A 14676-nucleotide genomic window follows, 5' to 3' on the forward strand; every position below is an offset into this window, starting at 1 on the left:
GGACAACGTGTATGCAGTCTAGCTCCAGAATTACAAAGAATGATGGATCTGAGGCTGAGAAACCAGAAATTGATAGCTAGTGTACGTGCTTTACCGAAATGGCTGGTGATCCCTGGCTGGCTGTCCATATGTAATAAGGATGGATCGCTAAAAGGCCCGTGTGCACAGGTGACGCTTATCACTGTGGGCCATTTCCTTGGGGAATCCCTGATGTCAACAGCTTTAGTTATGTCTTTTCTCTGGGACTAGTGAGATTCCCCAGATAAACTTTGAGGTTATGCACCAGACACTAACGTTAGTATTCTTGGACCCAAGTGCAGAAAAAGGTGGAGGGCCTCAACATTCAGACTTGAAACTTTCACTTAACCCTCCTGTTTTCAGTATGGTATATCTACTACCACCTGGGCCTGTGGTCTCCCAGATCAAAGACCTTGTCTTTTATCATTTCCAGAGAATAAACCTTCAGAATTCTCCTGGGGTGGGAAAAGGGAAGTCCCCCAGAATGCAAGGGAAGTCCCCCAGATCTGGAGCTCTGGCTGCCTGTTGCTTTTTTCCCATTGGACTACGGGTGCAGATAATTAGAATAATCATAGTCCTTGGTTCATGATACACCCTCATCACTGGTCCATGCATAGCCCATTTTTATTTAGTTGATTAGCTAGTTATTTTTAATAATATAATAAGCACCCAAGAATCCTCAGAAAACCATCATCTTTTATCAGTCCTTTGTTTTCCTTTATGACAGTCTTGCTGCATTTATATGTAGTCTTTAAAATTATATATGTATTTATAATTATAAAACCATATGGTGCTGATATAACTTGGGGAATTTTTTCACTTAAAATTGCTGAGATTCATCCATATTATTGCTGGATGACTGTGAACAGTTTTGTACATGCCCCCTGTGGTACAAAAGTCTATCTTGGGTCTACAATTAGGAGTGGAATTGCTAGGTCTGAACTATTCATGTATCATAAAATTCATGCCTTTAAGGGACACAATTCAGTGGTTTTTAGTATATTTACAGAGTTGTGCAACCATCACTAATTCCAGAACATTTTCATCACCCCAAAAAGAAACTCCGTATCTGTTAACAGTCACTCCCTCCCCCTGTACCTGGTAACCACTAATGTACTTTCTGTCTCTATGGATTTACTTATTCTGGACATTTCATATAAATGGAATCATACAACGTGTGCCTTTTGTGTCCGATTTCTTTTTTTTCTTTCTTTTTTTTTTTTTTTTTTTTTTTTGTGGGGAATATCAGCCCTGTGCTAACATCTGCCAATCCTCCTCTTTTTTGCTGAGGAAGACTGGCCCTGGGCTAACCTCCCTGCCCATCTTCCTCCACTTTATATGGGACGCTGCCACAGCATGGCTTGACAAGCGGTGCATCGGTGTGCGCCTGGGATCCGAACCAGCGAACCCCGGGCCGCCGCAGCAGAGCGCACGCACTTAACCGCTTGCGCCACCGGGCAGACCCCTGATTTCTCTCATTTAACATGTTCTTGAGGTTCATCCTTGCTGTAGCATGTATCAATACTTCATTTCTTTTTACGACTGAATAATATTTCCTTGTATAGATATACTACATTTTGTTTATCTGTTCATCACTTGATGGACATTGGGTGTTTCCACTTTTTGGCTATTATGAAAAATTCTGCTATAAACATTCATATACAGATTTTGTATGGACACGTATTTTCAGTTTTCTTGAGTATATACCTAGTAGGAATGGAATTGCTGGGTCACGTGGTACTGTTTAACATTTTAAGAAACTACTGGACTGTTTTCTAAAGTGGCTGCACCATTTACAATAGTACCAGCAATGCATGAGAGTTCCAGTTTCTCCACATCCTTGCCAACATTTGATGTTGTCTGTCTTGATAATAGCCATCCTAGTGGGTGTAATGGTGGTCTGGTGGTAAGATTCGGCGCTCTCACTGCCCCAGCCCAGTTTCATTTCTAGTTGGGGGGAACCACACCACCCGTCTGATGGTTGTCATACTATAGTGCTGCATGTTCTTGTGATGCTGAAAGCTACGCCACCAGTGTTTCAAATACCAGCAGGTTCACCAATGGTGGACAGGTTTCAGTGGAGCTTCTAGACTAAGGTAGACTAGGAAGAAGGACCTGGCCACCCACTTCATAAAAAACTTGGTCATGAAAACCCTGTAAATAGCAGCAGAGCATTGTTTGATATAGTACCAGAAGGTGAGAGGATGGCACAGAAAGACCGGGCACAATTTAGCTCTGCTATGCATAGGGTCACTAGGGAGTCAGAATCAACTTAACAGCACTAACAAAAAGTGGGTATGAAGTGGTATCTCATTGTAGTTTTGATTTGCATTTCCCTAATGACTAATGATGTTATGTATCTGCCGTTTGTGTATGTTTTTTGGAGAAATGTCTATTAAAATCTTTTGCCCAGGGCCCGGCCCCATGGTGTAGTGGTAAAGTGTGCGCACTCTGCTGCTGGCGGCCCGGGTTCGGATCCCGGGCACACACCGGTGCACTGCTTGTCAAGCCATGCTGTGGCAGTGTCCCATGTAAAGTGGAGGAAGATGGGCACGGATGTTAGCCCAGGGCCAGTCTTCCTCAGCAAAAAAGAGGAGGATTGGCATGGATGTTAGCTCAGGGCTGATCTTCCTCTCACACACACACAAAAAATCTTTTGCCCATTTTTTAGTTGGGTTATTTATCTTTTTATTATCAAGTTGTTTTTTATGTATTTTATACACATATTGTCAAGAGTTTTTTTATGTATTCTGGATACAAGTTTTCAGATATGTGATATGCAAATATTTTCTTCCATTCTGTGGGTTGTCTTTTCACTTTCTTGGTGGTGTCCTTTGAAGCGCAAAAGTATTTAATTTTTTTTTTTTTTTTTTTTTTTTTTGTGAGCAAGATCGGCCCTGAGCTAACATCCGATGCCAATCCTCCTCTTTTTTTGCTGAGGAAGATTGGCCCTGGGCTAACATCAGTGCCCATCTTCCTCTACTTTATATGGGACTCTGCCACAGCATGGCTTGACAAGTGGTGCGTTGGTGCGCGCCCGGGATCCGAACCTGCAAACCCCAGGCCACCAAAGCGGAGCGAGTGCACTTAACTGCTGTGCCACCAGGCCGGCCCCAAGAGTGTTTAATTTTGATGAAATCTAATTTATCTACTTTTTCTTTTGTTGCTTATGCTTTTAGTGTCATATCTAAGAAACCACTGCTTAATCCAAGGTCATGAATTTACTCCTGTCCTTTCTTTTAAGAGTTTTATGGTTTCAGCTCTTAAATTTAGGTCTGTGATCCATTTTGAGTTAATTTTTTGTATGTGATGTGAGGTTGGAATACAACTTCATTCTTTTTGCATGTGGAAATCCAGTTCTCCCAGCACCATTTGTTAAAAAGACTCATCTTTGCCCATTGAATTGTCTGGGCTCCCTTGTTGAAAATCAGTTGACCATAAATGTAAAAGTTTATTTGGGAACGCTTATTTTTATCCTACTGTTAATTGTCTAGCCTTATGCCAGTATCACAGTGTCTTGATTACTATAGCTTTATCGTAAGATTTGAAATTGGGAAGTGTGAGTCCTCCAACTTTGTTGTTTTTTTCAAGATTGTTTTGGCTATTCTAGATTCCTTGCATTTCCGTATGAATTTTAGGATCCAGCTTGTCCATTTCTGCAAAGAGCTAACTGGCATTTTGATAGGAATTGTATTGTTGATCAATTTGGGGAGCATTGTTATCTTAACAATATTGTTTCAATCCATGAACATGGAGTGCCTATCCATTTATTTGTGTCTTTTTAAATTTCTTTCAACGTTTTGTAGTGAAGTCTTGTACTTCTTTTGTTATATTTATTCCTAAGTATTTTATTTTTGGGGTGCTATTATAAATGGAATGCTTTGTTAATTTCATTTTAAAATTGTTTATTTCTAATGTGTAGAAATATAGATAATTTTGTATATTGATCTTGTATCGTTCAACTTTGCTGAACTAATTTATTAGCTCTAATTGTTTTGTGTGGATTCGTTAGGATTTTCTATATACAAGATCATGTCATCTGCAAATAAACAGTTTTACTTCTTCCTTTCCAATCTGGATACCTTTTGTTTCTTTCTCTTACCTAAACAGAACTTTCTAGGCCCTGGCTAGAACCTCTGGTACAATGTTGAATAGAAGTGACGAGAGTGGGCATCCTTGTCTTGTTTCTGATCTTATGAGGAAGCATACAGTCTTTCACCATTGAGTATGATGTTAGCTGTGGATTTTTCATAGATGCCTTTATCAGGTAGAAGTTCCCTTCTATTCCTGGTTTGTTGAGTGTTTTTATCATGAAAGCATGTTGGATTCTGTCAAGTGCTTTTTCTGTATCTATTGAGAGATATGCGTGACTTTTGTCCTTTATTTTTTTAATATGGTGTGTTACGTTTATTGATTTTTGTGTGTTGAACCAACCTTGTGTTCCTAGGATAAATCTCATTTGCTCATGGTGTCTAATCCTTTTTATATGTTGTTGCATTTGGTTTGCTAGTATTTTGTTAAGGATTTTTGTGTCTATGTTCATAAGGGATATTGGCGTGTAATTGTCTTATGATGTCTTTGTCTGGTTTTGGTGTCAAGGTAATACTTATCCTCACAGAATGAGTTGAAACGTATTCTCTCTTTTATTTTTCATAAGAGTTTGGGAAGAATTACTGTTGATTCTTCTTTAAATATTTGGTAGAATTCACAGTGAAGCCATCTGGGCCAAAGCTTTTCTTTGTGGAAAATTTTTATATTACTAATTTAATCTCTTTACTTATTATAAGTCTATTCAGATTTTTCTATTTCTTCTTAAAATGCTTTAAGTGGTCTGTGTCTTTCTAGGAATTCGTCCATTTCATTTCAGTTGTCTAATTTGTTGGCATACAATTATTTATAATATTCCCTTATAATTCTTTTTATTTCTGTAAAGCTGATAGTAATTTCTCCTCTTTCATTCCTGTTTTTAGTAATTTGAGTCTTTTTTTTTTTTTTTTAAAGATTTTATTTATTTATTTTTTCCCCCCAAAGCCCCAGTAGATAGTTGTGTGTCATAGCTGCACATCCTTCTAGTTGCTGTATGTGGGACGCGGCCTCAGCATGGCCGGAGAAGCAGCGCGTCGGTGCGAGCCCGGGATCCGAACCCAGGTCGCCAGCAATGGAGCGCGCTCACTTAACCACCAAGCCACGGGGCCGGCCCAGTAATTTGAGTCTTGTTTCTGTTTTATTTGGTCAGTCCAGCTGACCAATTTTTGGTTTCATTGATTTTCTTTATTTTTCTATTCTCTATTTTATTTCTTTTTTTTTTTTTTTAAAGATTTTATTTATTTATTTTTTCCCCCAAAGCCCCAGTAGATAGTTGTATGTCATAGTTGCACATCCTTCTAGTTGCTGTATGTGGGACACGGCCTCAGCATGCCGGAGAAGCGGTGCATCCGTGCACGCCCGGGATCCGAACCCGGGCCGCCAGCAGCGGAGCGCGCGCACTTAACCGCCAAGCCACGGGGCCGGCCCTCTATTTTATTTCTTTCAATTCTAATCTTTATTATTTCCGTCCTTCTGCTTGCTTTAAGTTGTTTGTTCTTCTTTTTCTAGTTTCTTAAGGTGGAAGGATAGTATGGATTTGAGATCTTTCTTCTTTTTTTATACAGGCATTTATAGCTATAAATTTCCCTCTAAAAACAGCTTTAGCTACATCCCGTAAATTTTGGTGTTTTCATTCATCTCAGAGTATTTTCTGATTTCCTTGTGATCTCTTCTGTGACCCATTAGTTATTTGAGTATGTTGTTTAATTTCCTAAATTTCCTTCTGTTATTGATTTCTAATTTCATTCCATTGTGGTCAGTGAATATACTTAATATTGCATTCCTTTTCAAATTTATTGAGATTTGTTTTATATCCTAACATATGGTCTATCCTAGAGAATGTTCCACGTATACGTGAGAAGAATGTGTATTCATTCTGCTGCTGTTAAATGGAGTTTTCCATAGATGTCTGTTAGGTCTGGTGGTTTATATTGTTCAGTTCTTCTATTTCCTTGTGATCTTCTGCCTGTTTTTTCGCTCTGTTATTGAATGTGGGTGTTAACGTTACCAACTATTATTGAATTGTCTACTTCTCCCTTCAATTCTGTTTGATTGCTCCATGTATCTTTTTTTTTTTCTTGTGGTAAGGAAGATTAGCCCTGAGCTAACATCTGTTGCCATTCCTCCTTTTTTTGCGAAGAAGATTAGCCCTAGGCTAACATCAGTGCCCATCTTCCTCTACTTTATATGTGGGACACCTGCCACAGCATGGCTCGATAAGCAGCGTGTAGGTCCGCGCCCAGGATTTGAACCTGCGAACCCCGGGCCGTGAAAGTGGAGCACACGAACTGAACCACTACGCCACTGGGCTGGCCCCCTTCCTCCATGTATTTTAATTGTTATGCCTTCCTGATGTTGTGTCTTTAATAGAAATGTCAAAAAACAAACCGCATACTGAATAAAACAAAGCAGACAGATGAGTTTGCAAGGCTTTCCACCTGCAAACAAGGAAACTCAAGGCTATAGGAGCAATGAGTTCCCAGTTGGTCACAGACTAAGGGATTTTTATGGGATAAATGCAGAAGTTATTTGACTTTTTCAGTGGATTGGTTGCCTAGTGGTCTTCTTTCTTATTTGGATCAGGGTAGCAGAGTCAGGAGAACAAGGAACTCCACAGATGGCACGAAGAGACGTGGCATTTGGGGATTGGCTGGTGTCCTCTGCAGATTTCTGAGAGGAGCTGTAAATTCCTGTAAGGTTAGGTTAAGTTTCCTTTATGCACCTGTATTGACCGTTTCCATTTTGTCCTTGACATAAGTGACTCCATTTTAGTTTAGTTCTACAAACAGAACTTTCAACTAATTCTCTTTTGTTAGCCCCATCTTACCCTCTGCTTGCAGAGAGAACTGGCGCCGAATGACAATTCTTGAGCCTTTTCAGGCTCCTTGGTGCGTGTTCACTGATTTCTTTCACTCTCTTCCCTGCCAGCCTAGCAGCCTTATTGAGTCTGCTAAATGAGTGATTACAGTCTTCCTTCTGCTTTCCCACTTTCAAAATGTTATTGCTATTGTCACTTTTCCTGTTGTCTTTGTCCTTAGGAGTTTATAACTTATAAAGAAAAATTTTTGCTGTTATTTTTATGATTTTTCTAGAAGGAGTAAAGCTGTGTTTTAATCCAACACCTTTAATTGGAAGTCTCAAAAACCATGATCTTTCCACTACATAATGCTGGGTAGAGTGGATACTTTCCTGAAGACACAGCATGCTTGGTTTTGACTGCAGACCTTAAAAACCACTTCACAAAATTCCATGCTAAGTGTTCTGGGAGAGACAAAACAAAGGTATATAAGATATGGCCCTTGTTCTCCAGGAGCTTGCTCTATGGGAGATGAGATATATGGAAATACTTTTATAGCACAGGTAAAAAGGGATAAGTAATAAGAATTACCTTTCATTGAACACCTACAAATTTCAGACAGACATTTTATATACCTTAATTCAATCTAATATGCAGTCTCATAATGAGAATTGTATTATTCCTACTTTACAGGTGAGGAATGAACTGGTTTACACAAGGTCAGCAGCTGTGGGGGAGGAAGACTGTCCTCTGCCCACTCTGCATCCTTCCTGGGTGGGCTACAAATTAAATTGACATGAAACCAAATAGCAGGAGAAAATCAGACAAAGCTTTATAACATGTATACATGGGAGAGACCAGGGAAACTGAGTAACTTGACAAAATGGTGGAGGTTCTCATCTTAAATAGCGTATTCAGGTAAAGACAAAGGAGGATGTTGGGGGTGGGGAGAGTCAGCTAGGGGAGATTACCAGAAAAGCACAGTAAACAAGAGTATGCAGATTTAAATCCTCACCTTCTGCATTGATAAGAGTTTCTAGAGATAAGGTCATCTCCCCTTCTTCCTGGTACAGAGAGGGAGACGCCTTTACAAATGGAGATTTCCCTTACAAATGTAAATGTTTCTTACGAAGGGTAACTTCTACTTTTACTTGGTTTTCAGAGCTTTGATAAGAATGGGCTTAGCAAGGACCTTCCCAGTCTATCCATACCCAGAGATATCCATTGCCATCAGGATAGGCCTTCTGTCTTAAATCCTTTTAGGCAGTTAGTGGGGGCGGAGGTCAAAGTTTCTTTCTGAGTTTTCTGAGCCTTTATTGTCTTCAGCTCGAAATAATCCACATACCAGAGTGGCACATCTTGGGGCGGCCTGCCCTGAACCTCACCCATCACAGCTAATGACATATCAAGGGAGGAGATTTGAAGCCAGATGTGCCTGACTGTGAAGCTTTCCTCTTTCTACCATGTACCTTAGGAGAGGCGCTGTGAGGGGCCCAGAGGAATTCAAAGGCAGGAGAGGTTTTCTTCAGAGGTTCCCTTCAGGGAAGGCTTCAAGGTAGAGGAGGTATCCCAGCGAGGCCTTGAAGAATGTATAAACTTCAACATTGTAGATTTGAGGAAGAAGAGGATCATTCCAGGAAGGGGGAATAGCAAAGCAAAGAGGAAGGAATTATAAGACATATTCAGGGGTGTTAAGTAACCTGGGGGAGACTTGGTGTAGCATACCAGCAGGAGGTTGATTAGCCAAAGCAGTTACTTCTGAAGCCTTTTCACAGACGTGGAGGAATGAGGCTTTGAGGTGTTTACGTTTGAATATGTTAGAAACACCATTTTAAATAGGGGGATGCTAAGGCCAGAGTTATAATGATTTCTATAAAGCAGGAACATCCTCACAATATATACATAATGTGTGTTTAATTAAAAATATGTGAGGTCATTGACAATGGGTTATCACAAGGCTGAAGAGTTCATTTAAAATTTAAGCGAGCAAATGCTTGTATTGCTTTTATTGCCTTGAAATGGACACAAATAAGGTTTTTAAACATGAATAATCTCATCTTCACTAATAAGAGAAAAAAACCCACAATGTGATATCCCTTTTTTAATCTATTAAATTAGCAAAAATCAAAACGAGTGGCCATTTGTACTAGTAAGGGTGTGGAGAAAAAGGTGGTATAAATAAACAAGAAAGCCCCATATGTCCTGATAAGAAATGATCTCTACCATACTTTAGGTGGAAAAGCAAGGTATTGAACACTCTGTCTAGCAGACTACAATTTGTGTTTGAAAAGAAAAGGTGGATTGGTGGGGGGCAATTTGTACTTTACAGCCTTGCCTAAGACATTCCGTTAGCACTTAAGGCAGTTTTACCCTTGTTATACCAATATCCTTTCTTCCCTTTTTTATCTCAAACTTTGCTGCTCAAGTTCCTCTCCAGACCTTCAAGGGGGAGCTGGCTAGATCATTTCATTTCTAATTACTGCATGTTTCATTTATTGTTTACTTTTCTTATTACAATATATTTAGCATTTACCACATTTCCTTGGAGCAATTCCAGTGCCCTTTAATTTCAGGTAGACTCTGATCCCTTTGGTCAGTTTCCAACTGTGTTCTTGGCTTGCTTCACCCATGTGGTAGTGAGAATGGAAACAATTGTTCTCATCTCTGTGTCTCTACAAGGCTTGATGGTGATCCTGACACACTGCCCTGGGTTAGCTGACTCTCACTATCCCTGATACACTTCTTTCTTCCAAGGCAAACATTTTCCCTTCAGCTTAAAAGTGCTTACTGGGAGGCAGCGGGGAGAGTGTACACATATGTAATATATGCTTATGTACACAAGAACCTGGCAGCTGGTTCTGATGGCCTCTGAGAAGGCCAGCAAGAGAGGGACCATTGGACAGTGGATGGTGGGGAGGGAGACTCACTTTTCACTGTATAGACCATTTTATTTCTCTTGTATTTTATACCTTTAATAGTATTGGTAATAAGATTAAATAAATGATAAATTGACTTAATAAAATATAAATGGAATATAATTCTATAATGTATATTATTAAATGATGGTTTTAAATAGGTAATACACTGATTACATCGGTGAGGATACAGATAAGTTAATTATACAGATTTTTGGCTATTAAGGGAAATGTTACCTTCCATTTATTTTATACTTTACAGTTCATGTAACTTTTCTTATCTAATCTTTAAAATAGCTCTGTCAGGTAGCTGGTTCTTATCTTCATTTTACAGACACTATTTTGTTTTTATGAGAAATGGCAGAACATGAAAAAAACACAAATAAGGAACTAGGGTTCTGAATGGTTAGGTGACCTAAGTCCCACAGCTAGTACTTGAGTCTAAGTCTAGTGCAGTGTCCACTGTGCCAAAGGTAAGCATGTTCAGAGTCTACCCCAAGTTTTTGTGCTTGACCTGGAGTTGATCACCAGCCTTTTCCATCATAGATTCTTTGATGCCCTCATCCAACACAGAATGTGGCACTGAACCAGTCTGATGCAAATGAAAAAGATTTTAGCCATTCAGTCTAACAGTACGTCAGTAGGCCCTGGCTCTGCCCCATTTCCCATCATGGGCTTTGGCTTTGGGCATTGAGAATGCAAACCAAACAAGAAGGGCTTGTACTATAGCTCAGAAGTTTACCAGTGTCTTCTTTCATTTATTCTAGGAAGAGTTGCAGGCCAACCTTGACCTGATTCAAACCTACAGACTGCACATTGCACAAGACATCAACCAAGAAAACCTACAGCTCTTCCTGGGTTCCTATAATGGGTACAGTTGTTTCCTATTCCTTCAGTTAAATGCAGACCAGGTCTAAGAAGATAATGGACATTTAAGGGAGATGGGAAGGGGAAATAAACTACTTCTTCCAGTGTTGTGTGATGGGATTGCTTGCATGCTATTTCACCACCATGGAAGAGGAAGGGCTTTCAGACAGATATGACAGCTTTCAAGAAGAATGAATGAACTGAAGGCCATTTTGGGTACCTAAATTATGTCCACACACAACAACACAAGTAATTTGAGGTCGCACAGAAAAATGCATGTAGGGGAGGCGAAGGATAGAAGTCTTGATTCCATTTATCTTTGAAGATATCTTGTCGTCAGGCAGAAGTAACATGTGGACACTGGTAAATTCTCTTTTGTTTGTGTATTCCAAAACCTACTGTCACATCTCCCCCCGTCACTGAGAGAGCCTGATTCTTATCTTGGGATAAGAGGTAAAAATGTTAGCTCCTTGTAGCTTTCTGGGTCATGGAAAAAGAATGAGGAAATGAGTCAGCTGTAACTTACCCAAAGACACGCAGCCGGTAAGTAACAAAGCCAGGTTTTGAACCTGGTCTCTCTAGCTCCTTCCTCTAAATAACAGAACCTCATTTTTAGCTGAAATCAGAAAGGTTTATTAAGTACTGCACTAAACTATGTTAGTTACAAGGAAAACGTTCCCCCCAAAAAGTTCCCCTTCTCTTAAGGAGTTTATTCCCATTAACTAGTTGGAAAATCAAACACTTAGGACTTGAGGATTTCAGTAGCGAGTAGTTGAGTTTTGAAGTTGCTTCCTTTTGGCGTCCCACAGAGTCCCTCCCTCAGTGTTGAGGCCAGAGCCTCATTCTTGCTCTGTACCACTCAGGAGGCCACTGAAATGGCTGCTTGTGAACAAAGCACACAAGGGCCCCTTCTCTCATCAGGTGTGAAGGAAAGATAGTTTTCACATTCCTTGATACATTGGGGTTTTCACCACCCAGAAATAACCTGAGTTGCCATGATTTTACCTGAAAAGGGCATTGCTTCCTTTGTATTTCTAGACGCAGAGACCTGGAGATTGAAAGACCCATGCTGGGCCAAAATGATAACAAATCAAAGACGTTAAAGTAAGTCCCTCAGTTTCCCCACCAAGTTGCTAAATATCTTTGCCTTTCATGGACGAGTGCAGTGTTCAATGGGCATGTGTGCTTTTGCGGAGTGTCACCTCTTACTTTCTCTTTCCTCAGGTGTTCTACTTTATTGGTGGTAGGGGACAGTTCACCTGCGGTTGAGGCTGTGGTGAGTATGTACTAATGTTATGAAGATAAATGAGATTAAAATGCAATAATGCAATAAAGTGTGTATAGCACACTGTGACACACTAGAAACAGTTGGTAAGCACTAGTTTCTATTATTTCTTTTTTTTTTTCTTTTTTGAGATTTTATTTATTTATTTATTTTCCCCCCAAAGCCCCAGTAGATTGTTGTATGTCATAGCTGCACATCCTTCTAGTTGCTGTATGTGGGACACGGCCTCAACATGGCTGGAGAAGCAGTGCGTCAGTGCACGCCCGGGATCCGAACCCGGGCCGCCAGCAGCAGAGCGCGTGCACTTAACCGCTAAGCCACGGGGCCGTCCCTGTTATTTCTGATTACACATCTGAGAAATAATAAAAGGGTTTGCTCTTTGTGATCCGGTTTAGAAAATGAATTCCTCATCGAGCACTAGGTTTCATCAGAAAGGATCATTATCGCCTTGTGTGTGCAGTTCACTTTGCGGCAAGTAGTACAACTAAACCATTCGCTTATTGTCAGATTTCTGGTAGCCTCAGCCTTCTGCAGCCACCTTAAATCTGGAAGTGTATCAGCAGGCTGGAAGGCTGCTGAGAGCCTGCATGCTTTTCTCTCCTTCCTTCTCAAGCACGTAGCATGCTGATAAAAACAATATATGCTCATTGTAGGAAATATGAAAAAATTGGAAAATAGAAGGACAGGAGGAAAAATCATGATCCAGTCACCCAAAGACAAACTGGTATCTTTTTTTTTTTTTAACATAGATTGTATCATATTAAATATACAGGGTTTGGGGACTATTGATAGCATTTTCCCATATTTTAAGTCAGTATGTCTGTATAATACTTAGTCTTGTAGGTGTACGTTTGTTTATTTTACTTCATTCTCTTGTTGATTATTTCTGATTTTGCCCCATTAATAATGTTGCTGTTGAACATCCTTATAAAATCTTTGCCTGAATTTTTGATCATTTCCCTGGGATAGATTTCCAGAAGTGTAATTAATGTGTCAAAAATCATAAACCTTTCTAAGATTTTTGGTACATTTTACCTTTCCAGAAAGGCCATACCCATATATTGCCACCAGCAAGGTATGAGAGAGAGTACCTGTTTCACAGGACCCTGTCCAGCACTGGATTTGTAAATTCTATTAGTAGTTAATTTGCTAGGTTAAAAATGGTGTCCTGCTGTTTTGATTTGCACTTCTTTGATTACAAATGAAGTTGACAGTTTTTCATATGTCTATTAGCATTTGCTTGTCTTCCCAATGGCACATATAATGTAACTAAGTATCTGTGTGCAATTGTCTGGTTTTCTTTAGCAGCCTTCACTTCTGACCTATTTAGAGCAAAATGTTAGGGAGTAAGGCCTTTTGGAAAGGGAGTCTACAATTCTTTTTTTTTTTTTTTTTATAATTTTATTTATTTATTTTTCCCCCAAAGCCCCAGTAGATAGTTGTATGTCACAGTTGCACATCCTTCTAGTTGCTGTATGTGGGACGCGGCCTCAGCATGGCCGGAGAAGCAGTGTGTCGGTGCACACCCGGGATGCGAACCCGGGCCGCCAGCAGCAGAGTGCGCGCACTTAACCGCTAAGCCACAGGGCCGGCGCGGGAGTCTACAGTTCTGACACTAATTCTGATGTGTGGGTTTTTTCCCCACCATCAAGCAATTAACTCAGTTCAGTTCAATTCTGACACTGTTTACCTTGAGATAGCCTCAGATCCCATAGGTTAAGGGCTCAGTCCTACAAGACTGCCCCTTCCCTCAGAAGTCTGTGCTTCTGACTGACCAGCTTAGCTATAGATTGGAATTTCCAACAACCCCCTCCTTGCATTTGATTAATTTGCTAGAGCGCCTCCCAGAACTCAGAGAAGCATTTTACTTACTAGATTATCCATTTATTATAAAAAGATATAACTCAGGAACAGCCAGATGAAAGAGATGTATAGGGCAAGGCATGAGGAAAAGGTGCAGAGCTTCCATGCCCTCTCCAGGTGTGCCACTCTCCCCAAATCTCCATGTGTTCACCAGCCAGAAGCTCCCTGAACTGTGTTCTTCTGTGAGCCCGCCAGTCTCAGGGCCACCTTGCATGGGTCACCTTTTGGGTTTTTATGGGGCTTCATTACATAGGCACGATTGATTAAATCATTGGTCACTGGTGATTGGACTCAGTCTCCATCCTCTGTCCCCTCCCCAGAGGTCAGGGGGTGGGACTGAAAGTTCCAACCCTCTAATCACTTGGTTGGTTCTGGCAACCAGCCCCCATCCTTAGGTGACCAAGGGGCTTTCCAAAAGTCATCTCATTAACATTACAAAAGACACCTTTATGACTCTTTGCTTTGGAAATTCCAAGGGTTTTTAGGAGCTCTGTGCCAGGAATGGTGATGAAAACCAAATATATATTTCTTATTTTAACTATTATCACAGAGTCTAATATATAATGAGAGGTGTTGGCATAGGTGAGGTTTGTGGGGCAGGAGGAGTGTTTGTAGGCTGAGATAGATGTGACGATAGAATATATTCACACCTCCCTGAAGTGCCCTGTAAAACATTCTGTCTGGTGTAAAATACATGGCATGGCTTGAGCACAGAGGCAAATAACCTTCAAGTCCAAAAAAAAAAAAAAATTCTCCCAAGGTAATCAAATCATAGTGATGATCCCAATTCATCAAGGAGTTTTGTAAAGGTCAGTCTTTTCTGGCTAAAATGGTGGAGATACATG

At 40.3% G+C, this 14676-nt stretch overlaps 1 protein-coding gene across 5 annotated transcripts in view; it reads left to right on the forward strand.

Annotated features, from left to right (window-relative positions):
• Window positions 1-14676, forward strand: part of NDRG3 (NDRG family member 3) — a 77790-nt gene that overhangs the window by 54338 nt on the left and 8776 nt on the right. For all 5 annotated transcript variants that reach the window (XM_087445316.1, XM_087445315.1, XM_014787466.2 and 2 more), the window contains 3 exons: window positions 10584-10687; window positions 11722-11787; window positions 11908-11959. In XM_087445316.1, coding sequence (XP_087301442.1) covers window positions 10584-10687; window positions 11722-11787; window positions 11908-11959 — 222 coding nt within the window. The remainder of the gene's footprint in view (window positions 1-10583; window positions 10688-11721; window positions 11788-11907; window positions 11960-14676) is intronic.

The sequence above is a fragment of the Ceratotherium simum genome, chromosome 21, assembly GCF_057802395.1.
Source record: "Ceratotherium simum simum isolate JZ-2026a chromosome 21, ASM5780239v1, whole genome shotgun sequence".
Taxonomy (NCBI): Eukaryota; Metazoa; Chordata; class Mammalia; order Perissodactyla; family Rhinocerotidae; genus Ceratotherium; species Ceratotherium simum.